This window comes from Triticum aestivum, chromosome 5D (assembly GCF_018294505.1).
Source record: "Triticum aestivum cultivar Chinese Spring chromosome 5D, IWGSC CS RefSeq v2.1, whole genome shotgun sequence".
Classification (NCBI taxonomy): domain Eukaryota; kingdom Viridiplantae; phylum Streptophyta; class Magnoliopsida; order Poales; family Poaceae; genus Triticum; species Triticum aestivum.
The window spans coordinates 501,774,124-501,797,206 of record NC_057808.1 but is presented as its reverse complement, the minus strand read 5'-3'; the positions used below and the strand labels follow the sequence as shown (position 1 = coordinate 501,797,206).

General features: G+C 44.9%; 3 protein-coding genes across 6 annotated transcripts; 2 read left to right on the top strand and 1 right to left on the bottom strand.

The window, feature by feature from the left end:
• Positions 1–1,654: 1,654 nt before the first annotated feature.
• LOC123123222 (DNA-binding protein SMUBP-2) lies at positions 1,655–8,159 on the bottom strand. Of its 4 annotated transcripts, XM_044543692.1 has the most exons (15): positions 7,936–8,159; positions 7,762–7,854; positions 7,590–7,658; positions 7,128–7,217; positions 6,954–7,037; positions 6,638–6,802; positions 5,602–5,789; positions 5,372–5,444; positions 4,738–4,791; positions 4,306–4,563; positions 3,662–3,868; positions 3,459–3,562; positions 2,953–3,097; positions 2,493–2,627; positions 1,655–2,123 (listed from the first exon to the last, which is right to left on the bottom strand). In XM_044543692.1, the coding sequence occupies exons 1-15, from the start codon at positions 8,056–8,058 to the stop codon at positions 1,947–1,949; spliced, it is 1,965 nt and encodes a 654-aa protein (XP_044399627.1). In that variant the 5' UTR covers positions 8,059–8,159; the 3' UTR covers positions 1,655–1,946. The 4 variants fall into 4 exon arrangements, with proteins under 4 accessions (XP_044399627.1, XP_044399626.1, XP_044399629.1 ...); XM_044543691.1 differs by having other exon boundaries at positions 6,954–7,217; XM_044543694.1 differs by lacking the exon at positions 7,936–8,159 and having other exon boundaries at positions 7,590–7,663; positions 7,762–7,818.
• Positions 8,160–8,264: 105 nt separating this feature from the next.
• Positions 8,265–14,200, top strand: LOC123123224 (lysine--tRNA ligase). Its single transcript, XM_044543695.1, has 17 exons — positions 8,265–8,466; positions 8,588–8,663; positions 8,821–8,895; positions 8,984–9,149; positions 9,228–9,321; positions 9,449–9,534; positions 10,140–10,222; positions 10,382–10,462; positions 11,281–11,406; positions 11,480–11,762; positions 11,850–11,946; positions 12,168–12,324; positions 12,625–12,768; positions 12,852–12,920; positions 13,225–13,368; positions 13,456–13,516; positions 13,808–14,200. Exons 1-16 carry the CDS (start codon positions 8,357–8,359, stop codon positions 13,492–13,494), a joined length of 1,830 nt encoding a protein of 609 aa, XP_044399630.1. The 5' UTR covers positions 8,265–8,356; the 3' UTR covers positions 13,495–13,516; positions 13,808–14,200.
• A 1,418-nt stretch (positions 14,201–15,618) lies between these two features.
• LOC123123221 (receptor-like protein EIX2) lies at positions 15,619–19,158 on the top strand. Its single transcript, XM_044543690.1, has one exon. The coding sequence runs from the start codon at positions 15,839–15,841 to the stop codon at positions 18,596–18,598; it is 2,760 nt and encodes a 919-aa protein (XP_044399625.1). The 5' UTR covers positions 15,619–15,838; the 3' UTR covers positions 18,599–19,158.
• Positions 19,159–23,083: the final 3,925 nt, after the last annotated feature.

The following is a 23,083-nucleotide window of genomic DNA, read 5'->3' as shown; positions in this document are numbered from 1 at the left end:
AGGAGACAGTCCTCATTTGATGAAACAGATAGTAAATGCTTCAACTTCAATGCCGATGCTCGCTGCTGCTGCTGGATAAACTTCCACCCGGAGAAAGACTTCTGGGAAACCGACCGTCTCATTCAAGGTCTATTGGCATCACCTCAAATAGTTGGGGTCCAAGTGCTGGACATTCAAGGCTGCAAAGGATTGAAGAAGCGGCATCTGAGGGTAATATGCACCACCATGATATTCCTCAAGTACTTGAGCATCAGAGATACAGATATTGAAGAGCTACCCAGGGGGATTGAAAAACTCAACTACCTGGAGATGCTGGATATCCGACAGACCAAGATACGGCTGTTTATCTTCAAGGCTATCAACGTCAAACATCTACTCGCTGGGAACATGGATTCCAGGGGATCATTCTCCACTTTGATCTTGCCCAGTGGGATTGGGTCGATGAGCAAGCTGGAGGTGCTATCGCACGTCCAAGTGCCCAAGAATAACAGTGATATTACTGAGATGAGCCAGCTGCCACTTAGGAAGCTCGGTTTGCTTCTCCATGGAAACGAAGAAGATTTCAGGCGATTTCTCAGGGTTCTCGGCGACATTGGCCTCACTCTCCAGTCGTTGTCGATCCGTATCGAGCCACCTTGTGATTTCATGCAGGTGTCTGTGGATGACAGATTCAAGCCTCCAGTGAATCTTCAGAGCTTAAGCATATATGGCATCAAGTGTCAACTACCCAACTGGATGCACGGGCTAGAGATACTTGAGAAGGTGACTCTACAGGAGACTTATCTCCCAGAGGATGGCTTCACAATCCTTGGCGAGCTCCCCGGCTTGCGCAAGCTCAGGATCCATGAGAAGTCATTCAGCGAGCACATCCTTACTCTTAAGTTTGAAAAGGAACAGTTCAAAAGCCTCAAATTCCTTCTCATTGACTGCCCCAAAATCAGTGGCATCACTTTTAGTGTCGGAGCAGCTCCCGAGGCTCAAAAAATAGTTTGGTCGTTCGCGAAATTGCAGTCTATTTCTGGAGTGGAGCACCTCCCTGCGATGAAAGAGTTCCAGCTGAAGGGATATAGGCTCGACGTTAGTGCTGTTGCCAAGAAATTTATTCATCAATTTGAAAACAAAACTGTTTTCAAAGAAATTGGAGCCTAGCAGCTGGGATCTACATCGACAGAGACTGGCTGCATATCTGCTACAGCTCGTATTGGAGATTTGTTTGTGTTTTTCATTTGTATACTCATCTTCTGTCTTTTGTCTTTTGCTTACGGTGTGTTTGTTTGAGTCCAGTGAGGAATGTATTTGAGATATCCAAGCCCACATATAACAACTTCTCTTTTTGTTGTTGAATGTGGAATGAATAAAAAAATAATCTTTGATTGATAAAGGAAGATAGGTTGTTGTAATTATCTTTTGTCATGAGATGGTGAGATTAACCCTGGGATATGTAGTTTAAGCATTAAGAAATCCTTTCCCTTATTTCTCTATATAATAATAATAATAATTTCAGTAATATATAGACATACAATCATTCAATCTGCATGAGCTGCCAAGCACAAGATACTAAGATAGATATGACAGGCACTCCAGAGATGACCTCGCCAAAACTTGGCCAAATAATCACTAGCTCAGTTTAACTAGGATGCAGGCAAGAAGGTGATGAACATGAACAACTAATACAATTTATTTGGATTGAGCTTGACGTAAATGTTTCTAGCATTAACATATACCGCGTTATTTTGGTTTCAGTGGAACACAGGCCAGTTCCATACAAATCTTTGTGCATACAAACAATTGAAACCCAAATTAAATCTTTTTGGTTTCAGTAGTCATCTGTGGCAATGTATTATGCATCGGATGGGATCTGCACCAAAATATCCAGTTGTGGAGCCATCAGTTGCTTGTTTCCGGCATCTCTGCCATGGTCGCCCGGTCGACATATGCTATCACAGTCAGTCGCTCTGGTACTCCGACGCGCTCAGGTACTCGCCATTCTCCTCAAAGTACTCCACCAGGCGTTTCAGGAATCTGTCATTGCTTACGGTCTCAGCGTCGCACACTATGCAGCACTGCCGCCTGGCTCGTGTTACGGCGACATTCATCCGCCTATGATCGCTCAAGAACCCGACCTGGAGAAGCAAATGAATTAGGTTTTAGTTTTACCAACTAGACAAGAGCTCGAGCATCCGAGCTGCACGCATAGCGGATATGAATCTTCAATCATAACTGAGAACAAACCGTTTGTTTGTTCATTATACATTCTAACTCGGGGCCGCAGACACCCAATATTGGCAGATCACTCACGTCATATCTCTAGATTGCTCGGTCTATTTTATTAGATATTTAATCGTATGGAACTTCCAGTCTCCTATTTCTTTTTGGATCAACCATGCAATGCAAAAATCAAAATCAATGACTCATGTCCGTGTACATCAGATAGTGCAATAGGATTGGATCTGACAATTTTCAACCTAGGAAGATCATGGAAGGAAGCTCACCTCTTTCTTTGGGTTGGATCTGACCATTGTAATGATTATGGCCTCTTTCTCCCTACCCTGAAATCCATCAACTGTTGATATCTCCAAGTCCTTCAATTTAGCATCTTTATTTCTCAGCATTTTCAGGCAGGTCACCTGTTACACCATCCAAGGAGCCAAAATTCAATTTCTAACAGATAAATGAATTGCAAGCCAAAAGGTATAACCATCAAATGATACAGAAAGAGAAGAACAAAGTCTTCCAAACAAATGCACAACCAACCAATATGTGAAGACTCAAGAGCAGAACAGCAAAAAGAACATGCAGCAACAAAGGCTTGCACGGTGGCCCCAGAACCAACTAGCAAGTGTAAACAACTAAACATGATACTACCGAATACATATGTATGGAGAACACATGGCTAATAATTATTTACTATATACAAATTCGATGAATAGTGAGAGCATATAATAAAAACACCTGTGCAGAATATGGCGTAATAATGCCAATATCAATTGCACGGACACCACTCTCAACAAGCAACTTGGCATGAGCAATGGATACTGCAGCCTCGCCCTCATTCATGGTGCTCTCCTCTTCATCTTTCACTTCTTCCATGTCACACCTAAGAAGTACTTCAGAAATGTTAGAAGTACTTTACGTATCATTTCAAAAACACTATTCTTCAAAAACATTCATATTGTTCACCATTTAGAAAATATATATGTTTTTCGTATCAGCCAAAGGATGGCCTACACTTGAAATAATAATGAACCTGTCTAATTATTATATTAGCATATGAAATATCTCTCTTCAGTCAAGCCACTACCTACTCCTACTTTTGCACAAGAGTATCTTGAAAACTACAAAGCGAGGCAGAGAGTGAGAAAACACAAAAATAGCCAAGGCTTCACTGCATGCACAGAGTTTGCCACGTGTGAGTAATCCAACAAGCCACTGAGGGGGAAGCACAAGAGAATACAGACCCTGTAGTGTCAACGAGTATAATAGTTGGTTCTGTTGAAGAAGATTTATTCACTCCTTCAAGATCATAGAGCATATGTCCAGCAACACTAGAGTGCGCTTTGATCTGAGAATACAGACGGAAAAACAATATGAGAAAAATAGTGGTGTAAAGAGAAATAGAGACTGAAATACAAGTAGCAAAATAATGTAAGAGAAAGCACACCTTATTATTGTAAAGTTCTTTTGATGACCAGTTCATAATTAGCTCGTGCATCCTGTACTGGATAGTGAGCATGGATGTGATTTCCTCTCCATAACCTTCTGTAAGGCGTTCAAAGAGTGTCTTTCCCATACCCTTCTTCTCAGCCTCAACACTTTGGATCGTTGGAGGAAGTTGAAGATGGTCTCCAGCAAGCATGCACCTTTGGCCCTGAATACCAAAAGAATATAAAAAAGATTAATACATAAATGAGAAGCTCCATAACATTAACAAAAATGCTACCTTAACGAGAACATAGGAGTAAGCATTTTATCCAAATCATTATGCATGCCAATCATGTGAAACAGAGAAACAACTTCATTGCTAATGGCATAGTCAGCTACCACCATTTGAAAATCCCAAAGCTAATCAACCACCAGAAGCAGGGTGCCGTGACCGTAAAGCAAAACTATACTCCCTAGGATCTGCCTACTGGTCACTTATGGAAATTACAGCAGATTAACGTTACATCCTTACAGAGTTTTATCAGATATACCTATGTGCTACAATTTACACCAATATAAGAAACCTGCCTCAAACATACATATACCTATTTAACTGTTAACGATTTATCCACTTTTGGAAGACATGTTGCTATCTCAACTTACCTTCAATAGAGCTATCCAACAGGCCACCTCAAGTGCCTGAGCAGCCTCGTCAATAATTACCAAATCAAATGTAATGCCAGCTATCTTTTTGGAAGATGCACCTGTCAAAGTCGACAGCACAACATCCGCATTTTTTATGACATCAGCAACTGCAAGCTGCTGCCGTTTTCGCTCCTCTTTGGCAAGGGTTTTAAGCTCTTTCCTGATATCCCTTTTTGTGTTTCTATCTTTAGCTTTCAGCAATTTGCTATTAAGCACCTGACAGAAAGAACAGAACATATCAATAATATCGAACTACATCGAATGAAATTACAGCCATTGGTACTATCTAAATAAGATAGCTTCCACACTAAACCGCTCCTTAACAGCTGTGGATAGACTTGCTGTCCTAGAATTACTGGAAAAGTTAAGGATTTGGAAATGAATAGTTACCTTCATTTCCTTGCGAATATCTCCGGCCAAGCTGCTATTATCAGCTCGAAGTACCTGGTCCCAGAAGATTAATCAGGCTAACTATCATAAGGTTACATGGACACACTGAGGCATCGCAGATAATACATCCGCCAAAATACCCCACCCATTTTAAATTCAGTGGGACATACAAAGTAATCAATTAAGCTGCCTAAGTTAATAACAAAAAATAGTAGAATTTCTTATGTTAGAGAAAAAAGGTATAACCTGCAACAACAACAACAACAACAACAAAGCCTTTAGTCCCAAACAAGTTGGGGTAGGCTAGAGGTGAAACCCATAAGATCTCGCAACCAACTCATGGCTCTGGCACATGGATAGCAAGCTTCCACGCACCCCTGTCCATAGCTAGCTCTTTGGTGATACTCCAATCCTTCAGGTCTCTCTTTGGGAATTCATGTTATGTTCTATTTCACTCTACCATGCATACAACTTATGATTCAGGTAAAGGTGGGTACACTTAACCATGCACTGGATGAGTATTGAAGTTAAATGCGATCCAGAGTGCAACTTACGAACTAATCAAAAAAGGAATTTATCTTCACATAGTCCCCCAGTACAAAAGCAATTGGGACAACATAAACAGGGGTTTTACCTGTGCATCAAGAGCACTGTCCAATACTTGCGGTAGTAAACGGGCAGGATGCCCTAACCTCACCAATTTTGTTCTACAGAAAGAAATAAGGATATTTAAGTAACTTAGGGCTCAGATGATTAGCAGATTGGGTCACCAGAATCCACTTTTTTGTAAGGGCTACATATATGATTGTAACATTTTTCCCAGAGAAACCATAGAAAAAACGATGGAAGAATTTTTTTAGCAACCTGTACTGTGAGAGTCGCTCAACAATGTTATCAACAGCAATGTTGGAAGCAGCACAGGCAAGGATTTTCGCTCCACGCTTGACCTCCTGCAATATTATCTCAATGATGGTTGTTGTCTTCCCAGTTCCAGGAGGTCCATGAAGCAAAAAAGCATCCCTTGATCTGAGGGCCTTCGAGATAGCATCTTTCTACACAAGAAATATGTTACATTTCTCTATACAATCTGTGCTAGTTGAAAAGCATTTCATAGAACTATTTGACTTTACATGCCTACAGTTTTTTCATTTTATAATGCTTGCTGACACTGATACATGAAGACAAGTGTTAAAAAATTAAAGGCATGTCATAAAAAGCAAAAAACATCCATTGCAATATTTTCTGATTTATTGTTAAGAAAACATCTTAACTACAGCAGTACAGCACCAAAACAAGGACGTCCAAATAATTATATACTAGAACTAGATTGACCTGTGCACTGCTTCAAGAGCACATATAAACTATGTAAGAAGACCTATCAAGATAAGTTATCCAGTTTGCCCATCAGGAGGCGTGAGCTACTTTAGTTGTCAACTATAGCATATGATGTACTACTAGTATTTCAATACACCAACAATCTATTCACTAAAAGCTTTCTCTCTGGCCTTCCTACAAGGCAGGTACCAAAGCCTAACACCATTCTTTGTGGTGTTATGACGTGGAACATTATGAAACCCATCGCAGAGTTGCAAGTTTGCAGTTTTCATTGCAAGACTGATTTATACAAAAAATAGGACCGCTTCTGTATAATGATAAGGAACCAAATCATTGCCTCATATATGATTCACTTCATGTAATGAGATTAAACATATGATAGCAACACTAGCAAATTAGACAGTAAACCTAACTGTTATAGACTTCTCGTTAACACCAGACGGTAAACCTAACTGTTATAGACTTCTGTATAATGTTTTTATATCTACTCAAATTGGGTTGATCTGAATTGAAATGGAACATAGGCAGCAACCTCAAGTATAAAGTAAAAAAAAGAAAGTCTAACCTGTGAGTCATCCAAATTCTTGTTAAACGGACTGAACTTCATGGCGTCTTTGGAACGCATAGGCGAATTCTCTCCAAATAACACAGGAACAAGGTTTGCAGAAGGTCCTGCTTGGATGCCCTTGCTAAGTTGAATTAATGCATCCTTCATCCTGCGGTAAGTAACCTAAAAGTGGGATTAATAAACGGTATGATAATGCTGGTGTGCAAGTACAAAATAATGGATCATGGATTAAAAAACAAAGAGGTGCTAGGCGAAAAATATGCTTAAGCTTGTGCAATTCTACAATGAAACCATGCGGATTTTTTTGGAGTACCTCATTCGCAAGCTTCTCAAGACGGAGAGGGCTATTTAATCCATCTTCAGGAATATCATCAAAAACGACGGTAATGGAAGAATCCTGTTTGTTCAAACACAACATTGCCATCAGTATGCGTAGTACAATGCAAAGACTTAAATAACCAACAACCCTTAGATGTGAGTAAGATACCTTCAAGCGATAAACTACACCTTGCCCAACAGCAGGGGATCCAGCATCTGCTTTATTTGGCTTGAGGGCAACCACGTCGTGCGTACCAAACTAGAGCAGCCAAGGGGGGAGACAGACAAGCAAGATCAGTGCTGCTAGCAAAAGAAACAAAGTGCCTAATCCCAGAGAAGTCCTGGGGACGTGATTCATTAATGAACTTGACAAATGCAAGTATTTGATTACTACACAATCCCTTTCCAGCGATTAACATTACATAATCACACATACAAATTGATTACACTACTCAAGTGGCATAATAATGGGATATAAGAGACAATTTCCATAGCCCACCAACGAACGATAAGTCGACGGGTGATCCAGACCACATTTGCAAAAAATTCCTAACCAGAGACCAGAAGCGGCATCCTGCTATATGTCATATTGCCAAACTGAGAAGAGGGGAAAGGAAGCAGCAAACCTCACCTTGTGAGGCGGAAGCACGTCGCTCTTGTTGGGCTGGAACTCGAGGAGCGTCTTCCCCATCAGCCCCGTCTACTCTACCCACCAAAGGCAACACACAGCAAGCTATAGATTAGCACCAACCAAACCCGCGCACCAATCGAGTCAGCACCAATGCGCCGAACCAGCAGCCTACCTGTGCGTCGGTGCACTTGAGGTTGGGCATGACGGACCCCCTCCTCTCCTTCCTCTTGGAGCTGGCCTCCGACTCCGCCGATATCTCCGCCGCCTGCGCACCAAGCCGCAGCAGCTCATCATCGCAACCATTCCAACATCAAACCCGGGGGGATGGGAGGGGAAGGGAGCAAACCTTCTCCAGGTCGATGAGGGGCGCCATGGAGGAGACGAACTCGTTGAGCGACATCATCTTCCCCGCCGCCGGCCCCTTGCCGGAGCCCCGCCCCCCGCCGCCGCCTCCTCTCCGCTCCTCCATGGCCGCCGCTCCTCGGATGACTCCGCCCAGGCCTAGCCGCCTCCGGTCCCACAGCAAGAGGAAAAGAGAGAGAAGCGAAGGCGCGTGGGCTCGGTCCACCTAGACCAGCTCGGCCCATTCGAAATACTCACGCGCACCAGGCCCATGCGGGCCCACCGGAGCGGCGCACGAGCCAAGCAACAACCCTAGCTAAAACCCCCTCGCCCCCCTCCGCCGCGCCTCCGCTCTGCTTTGCTCTCCGTAATCCCATCCATCCCTCCTCCCCCTCGGCGAAACCCTAGAATCCATCCGGCGCGGCATGGCGGACGGCGAGGGCGGCGCGGACGGCCTGGCGGAGAGGCTCGCGGGGGCGGAGATCGCCGCGCACGGCGGCGGCGGTGGCGAGGAGGAGCCGAAGCTCTCGAAGAAGTGCGCCTCCTTCCTCGCTTCTTATTACCATCCTCCGTTTCGCGCGCGTCGTCGTCGTCTGCTCTTGCTTGTTTTGTTATGCTCCGGCTCTTGATTGTTGGCTGTGGTTGTTGGCTTGCAGCGCCCAGAAGAAAGAGGAGAAGAGGAGGAAGCAGGAGGAGCAGCGCCGGCTCAAGGAGGAGGAGAAGAAGAGCAAGGTGTGATGCTGACCCTTTCTTCTGTCGTGCTACTTTTCTGATGCAGATAATGTTGACGCAGTTCTGCGGCTGGGGTCTGAGAGAGAGCTCCCTTCTCTCTGTCTTGTTTGCTGGAACACTAACATCTCCGTGTGTGTCTTTTAATTGTTGTATGTAGGCGGCGGTGGCTGCGGTGGCGGCCGGTGGAGCGCCCCAGCAGGCGGCGGCCGACGATGAGGACATGGATCCTACTGTATGTCATATCGGCGCCGCTTTCTTGCTGATGTATTATTACTGGCTGAATTGCGTTCTAGTTCTAATCAATGTGTTTCTTGCTGCAGCAATATTATGAGAATAGGCTCAAGACCCTTGACGTTCTCAAGGCCGGGGGTGCTAATCCCTATCCGCATAAGTTTCTAGCTAGCATCTCTGTGCCTGGATATATTGAGAAATACAAGGGCCTTAATGAGGGGGAGAAGCTTGCTGATGTTACAGAGTGTCTAGCAGGTATATATTGTTCCATTGCCCTGGGGAGTATTATATGAGATTAGACATGGGTTTGATCTGTGGCTTTGTTTTTCAAAGGGAGGATCATGAACAAGAGAACATCATCTTCTAAGCTCTTATTTTATGATCTTTATGGTGATGGCGTGAAGGTTCAAGTAATGGCTGATGCCAGGTAAACTTTGAAGACTAATATGGTGTCTGTTTGGATGGCTTCAGTCACTTTTTAGCTTGTCTATTACTATCAGTACCGACCTATGAAATGTATGGACTTCCATTCTCACATTTTTACCCGTTAATAGGACCTCGGAGTTGGAAGATACTGAATTCTCTAGTTTCCATTCTGGTGTGAAGCGAGGTGATATTGTTGGTATATGTGGAATTCCAGGTATGTTAGCTTTGCTTGCAACTTAATTGATTATTATCGCATCCACATCCAAATTCTATCTTTGAAAGAACCATACCAGTTCTTGGCTTCTGAGTTTTCACGGTTGCTACTTAATCAGCTACTTAAACACGTTGCTGCATCGCCAGTTCAGTCAATTGTGTTTGCATTCTGGTTTTATACTGGGTCCTTGTTTTAACAGAGTGGTTTTAATTTATTTTTCTTTATAAAATATACTCCCTCCGTTCCTAAATATAAGTCTTTGTAGAGTTTTCACTATAAACCACATACGGATGTATATAGATGCATTTTAAGTGTAGATTCATTCATTTTGCACCGTATGTAGTCCACCTAGTGGAATCTCTACAAAGACTTATATTTAGGAACGGAGGGAGTAGTAAATAAGTGTTTATATTTTTCACGATTGATTTTGGGCCTGCTATTATAAGTACTTTTTTTTTGTAAATTGTATATATAGCTTATATCTATAGTTGGTTGTACCATTGTTTAACTTTTTTTAACAAAAGTAAAAAGTATACATGTAGGTTGTTTCTTTTTGCTGTTGAACTGTGTCTGATGACTTGGAATTCTCACTTGTTAATCATCAGGAAAAAGCAATAGAGGGGAGCTCAGTGTATTCCCACGGAAATTTGTTGTGCTCTCTCCTTGTCTTCATATGATGCCCCGGCAGGTGCGAAGCAGAATCTGTTTGAAAGTTGGTTCTTGAAAGAACTGTTTTTCCGTCCATGCATTACTTACTTTTTCAGTCTGCAGTCTTTCCTCTGGTTTCTTAAGTCTTAGTTGGGTTTTTAGCTTAATTGAACTATTTACATTAGTATATATTTTACAGAAGAGTGAAGGAAGTGCGGTGCCTACGCAATGGGCCCCAGGAATGTGTAGGAATATCGAGAAGTATGTATTGAGGGACCAGGTTTGTTCTCATTCTAACTGTTACTTTTCTCGCACTAAATTCTTTCTGCGATGTGGAGTAGCTGTCAAACAAGTAGTAACTGTTAGGGATATTCCATAGGGTGTTATATGCATATGTTCCTTCTTATTTACATGTAGGGAAATTGGCCTTTTGGCCCATGGAAAATATTAAGGTCCATTTCTAACTTGGTGTCATAAGCTTAGGCTTTCGTCTCCCAACTTGAGAGACCCTGGGAAACCCAACATTGACCAGCCATCACCATAGATTAAGGCCCATTCCTAATAGTAACATTATTTTTTGTAGCATAGAATTTTGTATATTTAATCTTCCTTGTTGGTTTATCTCCTTCTGTGCGTGGTCTGTAATCAGTTTTAGCACATTTTTGCACTTTACTTTCACATACAACATAATCTTAGGCAGTAAAATGCTTGCCATTGAGGACATAAATATATAACAAATCACTAGGCAGGTCTTTGAAGGCTTTACGAGCACCCTTAGGCATGTGATATGCTAAGGAATAGATCTTATGTCCACTTCCTCTTTGCTAAATCTCACCCGTTTGTTCACATTGTTATGGGTGTGGATGGGTAGTACAATGCCAGTTTCTCTACCAACTTAATTTGCTGAGTTGCTCCTGGTATTTCTAATTTGCATGACCAAGTCGTAGTGTTGATGGATGTGACCTTCAGTTATCTCTTTGTCTCAACGGGCTGTCAATTCTGAATAATCCAGCATGCCACCTTTGGCCACATGTTCAAATGTTAATCATTTCCATTGGTGGTGCTTTGATTCTTGAACTGCTTGTTTTGTGATACCAGGAAACTCGTTATCGTCAACGATACCTTGATCTTATGGTAAACCATGAAGTGAGACATATCTTCAAGACCCGATCCAAAATTGTCTCGTTTATTCGAAGGTTTCTTGATGGGCTTGATTTTTTGGAGGTAGGATTCTTCAAATATGTTTTCTTGTACTTCTGATGATGCTCGGATGTTTGAACTATCTACATGTCTCTAGGTGGAGACTCCAATGATGAACATGATTGCCGGTGGAGCCGCTGCAAGGCCTTTTGTCACACACCATAATGATCTAAACATGAAGCTTTATATGCGTATTGCACCTGAGCTTTATCTTAAGGAGTTGGTTGTTGGTGGATTGGACCGTGTCTATGAAATTGGGAAGCAGTTCAGGAATGAAGGGATTGATTTAACACACAATCCTGAATTCACAACAGTTGAGTTTTATATGGCGTACGCAGATTACAATGACTTGATGGAGCTTACTGAAGCCATGATATCTGGTGAGAATCTATTTCATCGATATTTTCCTTCTTCCTTCGTACCTTTCTTCTTTTTCTGTAAATAATTTATTATTTTGATGTTGACAGGTATGGTTAAGGAGCTGACTGGTGGGTATAAGATAAAATATCATGCCAATGGAGTTGATAATCCACCGATAGAGATTGATTTCACGCCTCCCTTTAGGTAATAGTAGGCATAATTAAGATGTACTCCCTCTGTCCCAAAAAGCTTGTCTTAGACTTGTCTAGATACAGATGTATCTAGACACATTCTAGTGTTAGATACATCCCTATCTAGATAAATCTAAGACAAGCCTTTTCGGACGGAGGTAATATTTGGTTAGTAGCATTTAAATTGCTTTTTGTGCTTTTTAACTGATCACCCAATTTATTGCCTTATTGCAGAAGGATAGACATGATTGAAGGATTGGAGGCTATGGCCAAACTGGAGATACCAAAAGATATATCGAGTGATGAAACAAACAAGTATCTGATAGATGCATGTGCCAAGTATGATGTTAAATGTCCACCTCCCCAGACAACAACACGGCTGCTTGACAAGGTTTTACTTTTAACTTGTGGGGACTCCATCCGATGCTGTGTCTTCATTATTTTTTGTTGTGTAGTTTTGGCCATACTTTTTGGCTTATATGACAAGTGTTTGGTGAAGAAAGTTGCATTCCCGTAGAACCCCTTATTTGGCATCATATTTTGCAACTTGCATTGTATTATGAAAACTAAACTCACAATCTCAGTGGTATTATTTGTTGTCATGGTCTAAATTACCGTTGGGTTTGTGCCTTTGTCCTTAAGTTTCTTGATGATTTGTTAGCTAATTTTACAAGCCATGGTCTTTTAACAGCTAGTGGGCCATTTCTTGGAGGAAACATGTGTGAACCCAACATTTATTATCAACCACCCAGAGATAATGAGTCCATTGGCAAAGTGGCATAGGTCCCGACCTGGGTTGACAGAAAGGTTTGAGCTCTTTGTTAACAAACACGAGGTATGTCCTATTCTTCATATAGGTCCTTTGATACCTGGTCTCGTTTATGCTGGCTTACACTGTGATCTGCAAATGTCTTCTAGGTGTGCAATGCCTACACTGAGTTGAACGATCCTGTTGTGCAAAGGCAACGGTTTGAGGAACAACTAAAGGTACCTGTTTGAATTTGCCTGAGAACTTAATATAACCTTGTGAATTGTAATTCTTGCTGTAACCACCGCACTCTGTATGCTTTGAACTTGGCAAACGCCTAAGTAACCTTATTATATTTATTTTTCATGTTGATAATTAGACTGTATGCTGGGAAACTTGAATGTTGTGCATATATTTTGTGTGCACTTATAAGAACAGCGAAGCTATGGAAGGGGGTACACTAATGGAGCCTGCATTGCTCTACTTTCATGAGTTGCTTGTTGAGAAGTTAAATAATTTTCTGGTCTTATTAAAATATTCCAGGATCGTCAATCTGGTGATGATGAAGCTATGGCTTTGGACGAAACATTCTGCACTGCCCTCGAGTATGGACTGCCTCCGACAGGTGGTTGGGGTTTGGGAATTGATCGCCTTACAATGATGCTGACAGATTCCCAGAACATCAAGGTTAGGCTATTTCCATCATTTGTGTTTCACGCAGTGCAACACTTTTTGACTTGCATTGTGGAACTCATCTTTCTGATGCATTTTCAGGAAGTTCTCCTGTTCCCGGCCATGAAGCCCCAAGAGTAGCTGTTTGCAAACCCATCAACAGGTATGTGAACACACTACTTTATCTAGTACTCCGTAACTCTTTGTGTGCAACATAAAAATGCAAACCCGCTGGGTTTATGAAAGATGGGAAGTTGGCTTATCTCCATCTTAGTTACTTGTCTAATCTTGCATAACTGAGTCTTGCGGATCATGAAATGTTTCGGGTGTTAACAAAACTAAAGAGAAATAGTGCTCAGATTTCTTGTTGCACCTAAAAAATGCAGTATTTTGACCTGTTATACCATGGAACAGTTTGTCGATCTGACTTGGTGCGTCTATGCTGTTTCTGTAGAAGTAATTTTGTTTGCTGCGCTGAGGCTGGAGGATTATGACATGACAATACAAGGAGTTTTAACTGTGCTGGACAAAACATGTGTAGCAGCACTGGAGGTATAAGCTACTTTTGCGTGGAAGGGTTGTTGAAAATTTGAACTCCTGTTAGGGAGGAGCAGTGAGGCATATGAAGCAAGAATTAGAAGGAGCCAAAGTGTGCTACATGTTTGCTTGTTTTCTTTTTGAAAATTCAAAATTTAGTGCTTGGTATTGCTATACACTTTCTTGGATCTCCGTGTAACACTTGCCTTGCGTCTTATTTGTATGGACCACTAGAGGTAGAGGTGCCTCTTCCTCTTATGCTTGTAGCCAGGGTATTTGTTTTGAAAGATGGGTAGGATGAAAGGTCCCAGAAGCTGGCATTCGAATCAAAAATTTACAATACTAACTGGAGGAACTTAAAGAAAGCTAAAATCAACTAAATACAAGCTGCCGTGGCCGCAATCTTCATATCTGGGTGGCAGTGGAGATATTTGAAGTTCTAGTTCGTTCTAATACAGACTTGTGTAAGTTTGGCCAAGTTCATATAAATACCTAACATCTATACAGCACTAAATTAGCCTTGTTAGATTATATTTTTATACCATATATTTGATGTTATAGATGTTAGCAATATTTTTTCCGGAAATTGCCTTTGGTGACCGAGCTCACTGGAGGCCTCCAGATTCAAAATTCAAATTTCATCGAAATTCATATTTTTACATTTCAAAAAATTCTGAAAAAAAGTACAGATATACATGAAGGCGTAACACACATGTGTGTAAATTTTCAGGGCAAAATGCGTTGAAATGAGGGCTGTGCAAAAAAGACAAATCTGAGGCTCATGATACTATTCATCTTCCCAGTCCATGAATTTGTCTCTTTTGTACAGGTCGCATTTCAACGTATTTCATCATGAAATTTTACACACATGTGGGTTACATCCTTAGATACACGCATATTTTTTTTCAGAATTTTTTGAAACATAAAAGTTTGAATTTGAAATTTTCAAAAATAAAGGCCTCCATGGAGCTCGGCCTCCAAAACGGCATTCTCTATTTTTTCTATAAAGTTTGTCGTATTTAAAAGGTTTGACTCAGGAGAAATCTGAACTTCAAGAGTATATGTAAGACGTCGAGTATTAGTATTGCAACAGCAACAAATTAAACATGGTCGATTTTCTGGATCATTGGAACGGCCGAGCTTGTTCCACCACCTCAATTGCGTCGTCCCCGTACCGTACTAGACGCTGCCACAGTGTCCCCAGCTCTGGGTGGGTAGCTAGCTCTCGTCCCTGGCCCAAGACGGCGACGCTGCAGCGAGCACGCCACGGTTCTTGACGGAATTCGGCCGACGCTTTTGAAATCTTCAAGCACCCGAGAATTATCACAAGCGGCTGCCTTTGGCGTCGACCCTCTGGATGCTGTCAGCCTCCTCCGCCATCCGCGTCGCCGTGTCGAAGAAGGCGGCCAGGGCCAGATCTGGGCTCTCTCTCTCTCTTTTTCTTCCTCCTTCTTTGCGCCCTTCTTCTTCATATGCTACCAAAGTTGAAATTTGGTAATTCTGGAGTCAGTTAAAACTTAAAAAAAAGTAAATCAGTTCTAAGTTTCTTAGATCAATCAAATAGTTCAGCTGAAAGCTGCCTTCTTGGTCGATTTTTCATCCGAATCTGGTTAATACTCCAGTTAAGAAGCATTCATGTCCTTGGAGTAGCAACTTCCTGCTTTAAAAGTGATGTGACACCATGCGTCCGACGCAGGTCGCCGATATTGACCACCTTGTGTGTCCACTGCCGTGTGCAGGCCGCAGAGTCGACATCACCAGGGACTTGTGCCTCTGCGAATGCATCTCCAAATTCCAATCACTTGAATCACATAGCTCTGTCTACCACTCCAACCAAAACGGCTGCTCCGTTTACAGTAGAGAGAGAGAGGATGAAGTGAAATGGCCTGTCAAGAAGACTGATAAAAACACCCAGTTCAATCATATCCACAAAGTCGCCGCAACCGCGATGATCTTGCTCCTGATCGCCTCTGGAACACCATCGGCCACCTCCGCCGATGCAAAGGGCCGATCAACCTCGGGTTGCGTTGCAAGGGAACGGGAGGCGCTCCTTTCCTTCAAGGAAAGCTTCCTGGACCCCACCGGCCGTCTCTCCTCGTGGCGAGGCCGAGACTGCTGCCGGTGGCAGGGTGTCCGGTGCGACAACAGCACTGGACACGTCGTCGGAATCAACCTCCGCAACACCGCCGAATATCGCCGGAGTGCTGAATTGATGCTATCGACTGGTGAGCTGAGCTCCTCCATCACCGGGTTGCGATATCTGAGGTACCTTGATCTGAGCTACAATGACTTCAACCGGACAAGCATACCGATGTTCTTCGGTGCCCTCAACAACTTACGGTACCTCAACCTCTCATGTGCAAATTTTGAAGGCAGGATACCTCCACACATCGGTAATCTCTCCAAGTTGCGGTATCTGGATGTTAGTGGTGATGATACTGGTAGTCTTTCAGTATCCCATTTTTCATGGTTGCGTAGGCTCTCCGTTTTGATTCATCTCGATGTGAGCCGAGTATTTGTCAGATCAGCTAGGAATTGGATCAGCCAAGTGAATATGCTGCCTAATCTTAAGGTCCTTCGATTGTCCGACTGCGGGCTTAACACTACCGTCTCTACTCTGTCCCCGTCCAACCTCACACATCTGGAGGTGCTTGATCTGTCAGGCAATTCATTTGGCACTTCACTCCAACACAACTGGTTCTGGGATCTCACTAGCCTCAGGGAGCTTCGGCTCGCAGGGTGTGACTGGCCAGCAGGGCCTATTCCCGATGCTCTGGGCAACATGTCCTCCCTTGAGGTCATTGATTTAAGTGCCAACCATCAACTATTCGGGTACATCCCGGCAAACCTGGAAAAGCTATGCAATCTGCAGGTGCTGAATTTGGACTGGGTGAATATCAACGGGGACCTGACAACACTCATGGAAAGATTACCAAGGTGTTCGTGGAATGCGTTGCGTGAAGTGTACTTGTTACGAGCGAATTTGTCCGGGGAACCGCCAGATTGGATAGGAAATCTGACCAGTCTGAGCCTTCTTGACCTCTACCAGAACATGCTTGTTGGCCCGGTACCTGCCGGGATCGGAGCACTTGGCAATCTGGCTTACCTGGACTTCGGCTTGAGCAATCTCAATGGTGTGCTGTCGACGGAACATTTTGCAAGTCTAATGAACCTTGAATATCTTGACCTTTCACACAACTCTCTGAAATTGGATCTAAACGGCAACTGGGTTCCACCGTTCAGATTGGATACAGGATACTTCAGATCATGTAACTTGGGCCCTCAATTCCCGACGTGGCTGAGATGGCAAGCTGGCATAACCCGGCTTGATATTTCCAACGCAAGCATAAGTGATGTCTTGCCTGACTGGTTCTGGACTGTTTCTTCTCATGCTTCAGTGTTGTACTTGTCAAGGAATGAACTGAGTGGGGCCTTTCCAGCACAGTTGGATCTACCGTCGGTTGAACTAATGGATCTCTCAAAAAATTCCCTGTCAGGGAAGCTCCCAGCAAATCTCACAGCTCCGCTACTCAGTCAGTTGCATCTTTCGAGCAATGATATCGAAGGTACCATCCCATCATATGTGTGTCAATTGAATCATTTGTCGGAACTGGATCTGTCGAGCAATCAACTGACAGGGGATCTTCCAAGATGCCCAGAAAATATTGCATGGAGTCCCGATTTCACATATTGTGTTCAATTCGGTTGTTACTTGTCGATTCTAGACTTGAAGAATAACAGGTTGTCAGGTCAATTCCCAGATTTCCTCCAAAATGCCTCATGGTTAAGTTTTCTTGACCTTTCGCACAACGTATTCTCTGGTAGTTTGCCAACATGGATAGATGAGAAAATGCCAAGCCTAGAAGTGCTGGTTCTACGATCAAACATGTTCTCTGGTCACCTTCCTAGGCAGTTCACAAATCTGTCCAGTCTTCATTACTTGGATGTGGCACATAACAACATATCAGAGAAGATACCTTCCTCTCTTGGTAGACTGAAAGCTATGACAGGTGAACCCGAAGGAAGCAAAACAAATTACAGCGACGACAGCATAATGACTGTCACGAAAGACCAGGAGCGTCAATACACCCTTGATTTCACAAACCCCATTGTGCTGATTGACCTGTCATGTAACATTATAACTGGACATATTCCGGAGGAACTATCTTTGCTTGGGGGACTTCAGACGCTGAATCTCTCTGGCAACCAGCTAGATGGAACAATCGTGGACGGTATCGGTGCCTCAAGGAAATTAGAATCTCTTGACCTATCCTACAACAGTTTGGCTGGTGAAATCCCGTCAGGTTTATCTGACCTCACATTTCTGAGCTGGCTAAACTTGTCCTACAATGGTCTATCAGGAAGAATCCCCTCGGGGAGGCAGCTACAGACACTCAATGATCCATATATATACGTCGGCAACCATGGGCTCTGTGGGCTTCCTCTCCCCAACAATTGTTCAAATGGAGCAAACCCAAGTGCCCATGAAGAACATGAAGGTGCACCTAATGATACAACATATTTGTTCCTTGGCATAAGCATGGGGTATGTAGTGGGCCTGTGGACAGTGTTTTGCATCCTTCTGTTCAGCAGAACTTGGAGGGCTGCGTGGTTCCGGCTTTTCGATCAGTTGTGTGACAAGAGCTATGTGCAAGTGGCCGTTGCTAAGGCCGCCATGGCAAGGTGCTTCAGAGACGAGGCATTGTGAAGGTTTTCTTGCACCGCACAACCCTTGGATATATGGTCTTACAACCGGGTTGGATGGCGGTCCAATAATAGGATAGGTGTCTAGTCATCTTACCCTATTTTGGTCGGTTGTGGCAAGTTTCTTTTAAGCATGTCGTCGGATTGTTTGAGACCTTGTTTTGAACCTGAAACTTTATGCAATCAAATGGCCGTGTGCATCATGCGATGCAGAGGCCAGGGGTCTTCCTCCTTTTCGAAGAAAAAGTGTTAAGTTGTGTGTAGTAATAATATGGTACAGAGAGAACATGTTTAATGCGTCTGTATCCTCAGTGTGGCTTATTTGATGGTCAATTACTGATGCATTCCATGTCTGCACTCACTAGCTATGCTCGCTTGCAGAGCAGAGCAGAGCACTGCTTTACTGTTAGTATAATTGTTAAAAGCTCAAGTTGTGTAGCTGGAAGGAGTGTTTCATGTAACCAAGTCTAAACATTTGCTATGTCTTAGGAACTACGTCTAGTTTTGTGTGTGGTGTTTTTCTGGTACCAAGGAACTGCCACAACAGTCTGCTGGTTTTCAACAGTGGTTGAGTGTATGAAGAAGTAAGCGACTTTTAAGTAGTGTGTGGTTTCTGTTAGTTTTGCCTGTCTGGATCTGTTTTTTCTCGTGTCCGATTTCTGTGCAAAACAAATGATCATTCACCAGCTTTTTGCACATGTGATGCGAAATCGTTCCAAGATGCATGTATAATGGTGGCATATGTATACATATGCCCCATGACAAAAAATAATTTGAGGCACCTACATTTATTTATTCTCCCCAATGCAAGCTACCACTAGTGGGCCTTATTAAGAAATAGAAAATAAAGACCCTAGTACACATGCATATCTACTTTTCACTCCAACCTTTTCAGCTTTTGTCACCGGACCACACTTTTTCTCTTCAAGCACCCGCTTCCTGGAGAGGATCCCGCTTCCCTATCCGAACCTACTTTACGTCATATCCGATCCTACATGACATGCGAGGCATCCCCTTGAGGCTATGCATTGTACATGCCCTAACTTGAATATCCATTGATCTTTATTCTGTCTGATAAATTCGGTTGTTTCTTGTCGATTCTAGACTTAAAGGTCTGGTAAATCCCGCACGGTTCAGTTTTCTTGACCTTTCCCGCAACATACTCTGGTAGTTTGCCAACATGGCTGGGTGAGAAAATGCCAAGCTTAGAGTTTTGATTGTCCAGACTGAAAGAATACCTTCCTCTCGTTTCTGGCGAGACCGAAAGCTATGACAGGTGAATCCGCCTGGAGCAAAAGTAATTTCAGCGACGACAGGATAATAACCGTCATGAAAGACCAGGAGCGTCAGTGCAACCTCGGTTTCACAAATCCAATCATGTTGATTGACCTGTCATGTTAGAGCTTAATATGTCGAAGTAAGCTTTTTCCTGTTAAAAAAAATGCTGTAACATCTTAATTGGACAGTTCCGGAGGAACTATCTTTGCTTGACGGACTTCAGATAGCCGTTCAAACGGATCAAGATGAAGACGCATCTCCCAACGATACGATATCTTTGTTCCTTGGCATAAGCATTGGGTATATATGTGCATGCTGGGCCTGTGGAGAGTGTTCCGCATCCTTCTGTTCAGGGGAGCTTTTTGATCGAGTTGTGTGACAAGAGCTATGTGCAAATAAATGGCTGGCTGCCATTAAGGCCGCCATGGTGAGAAACTTGAGAAGCCAGGCATTGTGAAGGTTTTCTTGCGCTGCGCAAACCCTGGATACATGGTCTTGTGTTCCTTAAGTGTCCTCTTGTGCGCACTAATATGATCAAGACAGAAGCTGCTTTCAACATGGTTTATTTTACAGTCAATTACTTGAGCATTCCGTGGCTGCATTCACCAGCTGTATATAATCTCATACAGAGCAGAGCAGAGCACTGGTAGGGGTGGTTCTTCTGCCAGTATAACTCTTACAGAAAAGAGGATGCCTCCAACCGCAAAAAAAGAAAAAAAAAGAAAAGAAAAGAGGATGCCTCAAATTCTGTTGTGGCCGCCTGGTATCGCTTGTCCTGCCCGATCCAGCAGGTAGCATAGTCTAGACCGAACCGTTTGCCTGGACAGCTATGGTGCTCCATCTCATGATGACAAGAAAAGCCATGGCTGCACCAAAGTCGAAAACCTACAAATTAAGGATGAACCTACCGCCGTGGCCCCATCACGCCACACACTCACACCCGGGGCTCCAGCCACAGTTTCTCATCGCCTGTTGTCGCCAAGCTCTAGCAAGAGGATTTGAGGCCTGGCCTACAGCCGATCACGGACGCATGATGCAGCGCCGGCAGACGATCGACCGAGCGATAACTGTGCCCAAGCGTGTACTGTTAGTATGTAATTATGCGCTCGCCACGGAGCTCTCTCAGGGGGGTTCGTTGGCCGACACGGGAGCACACGCACATGCGCTCCAAGCCAGGAGGAGCTAGGGCGCTGGCGCGGACGACCGAGCGGTAATTGCGGGGGGCCGGACGCCGGCGGCGCTGGTGGCGCGACGACGACGGAGGCGGAGCCCATCGGCCATGTGCTCGCGCCATGCGCGCGCGCCACGCCATGTGCTAGGGCGAGCGAGGCCAGGCACGCGGCGCTGGCACAGACCGGGAGATAATTCGGGGGGTCCGGACGGCGGCGGCGCCGGTGGGCGACGTCGACGTGCGCCCGTGCCCGTGGCCGCGAGGCACGCACGCGCGACCGCGGGCCGGCAGGCCAGTAAAGTAAGACGTACGTGGGCATGCACGTACACGCCCCAACTAGCCAGAGCTATACTTGCGATCGACGTGAATGGCTGGCCACCTGCGTAGTATAGTGCATACGTATGTAGCTGTACAACCACGTATGTACGCGCGGACTCGTATGTATGTAACTGGAGAAGTTGAATGTGGTCCCAAAAGTACGAGTTTTCCGGTGGCATAATCCCTGAAAAATCGTCACATTAGACAAAGAGCGCTGGCTAGTTGGGACTATAATTTTGGGAACAGGCACAATTACAAAATCCCTTTGGTCTTCCTTCAAAAGAAAAAAAATCCCTTTGGTCTTTGCAAAATCTGTCAAGCTACAAATGAAGATTTCGAGCACGAACTATTACTATGCTCCCATGCTAAGCGGTTCTGGGAACAGGCACAATTTATCATCTCTGTCACGCGGTCAATTTGGCATTCTCGGAACTGAATCACGCATGACGAGGAGTGCGTGGATCCGGCGCATTCGGTCCGTCTAACCCGGGAAGCACTTAGAGCATCTACAGCTACATATGACAAATATGACCCCGCAAACGCGTCCGGGCAGTGACCAGCCACGTCTCAAATTTTACTTGTTGCATCCGGACATTTCATACTCGATTCTTATATCCATACAAAGACATGCAAAAGAGTAGAACCTACATACTACGTCAATTCTAGCTACTCCTCGTCGGAGACCACAACGATCCCTGTGCCCGGCTCCGGCAGCATGGGCGGCAGCAGCAGCTCCGGCTCCTCCGGCTGCTCCGCTCCGGCCTCCTCCGCCTCTATTTCCGCGTCGAGTTCGGCGAAGAGCGCGTCGGACCCGGTTGGCCTCCACATAGGCCTCATCCTGGATGGACTCCTAGATGGACTCCGGGATGGCCTGCTGCTCGGCCATCTCGTCGGAGACCACAACGATCCCTGTGCCCGGCTCCAGCAGCATGGGCGGCAGCAGCAGCTCCGGCTCCTCCGGCTGCTCCGCTCCGGCCTCCTCCGCCTCTATTTCCGCGTCGAGTTCGGCGAAGAGCGCGTCGGACCCGGTTGGCCTCCACATAGGCCTCATCCTGGATGGACTCCTAGATGGACTCCGGGATGGCCTGCTGCTCGGCCATCTCGTCGGACTGGGCGACGGCGAACTCCGCATCTGCCTGCTCCATGTTGAAGGCCGGCACCTGCTGGTCCGGCTCCTTCCGCTCTTCCACCTTCACTGGAGCCATCTCCTCCTCCTCCTCTTCCTCGGCTGCTCCTCCTCCTCCTCCGGCTCCAGCGAGTCCAGAGGCAGCTCGACAGTGATGCGGGTGGCGCGCGCGGCTTGTCTTGCCCGGATCTCCTGCTGGATCTCGTACCGGCGCCCCGGCGTCAGCATATGGCGTAGTAGGTGATCTTGCTCCGGACCATGCGGAGTGCCGGAGCGTGGGCGGAGCGTCCGACCGTGGGCAGAGCGCCGGAGCAGGAGAGGGAGGAGGTGGATGGGCTCGGATTGGCGGCGCGAAGAGGGAGGGAGGGCGATGGGTTAGGATTGCGGGACGCCGACCGGCTTAAATAGCCGGATTTGGTCTTGGGTGGCGAGCCGGAGCGCTGCCATGTGGCATTCACACCGCGGCGACGGCGTCCGTCGGACCGTCGGGTTTCCGGGCGTTTCCGCGTGGGACCCCGCTGTCAGACCGACGTGGCGGGCGTGCCCGAGCGCCCCCTTATCCGCCCCAATTTTGGGCTGGATATGGGGGTGCCGGT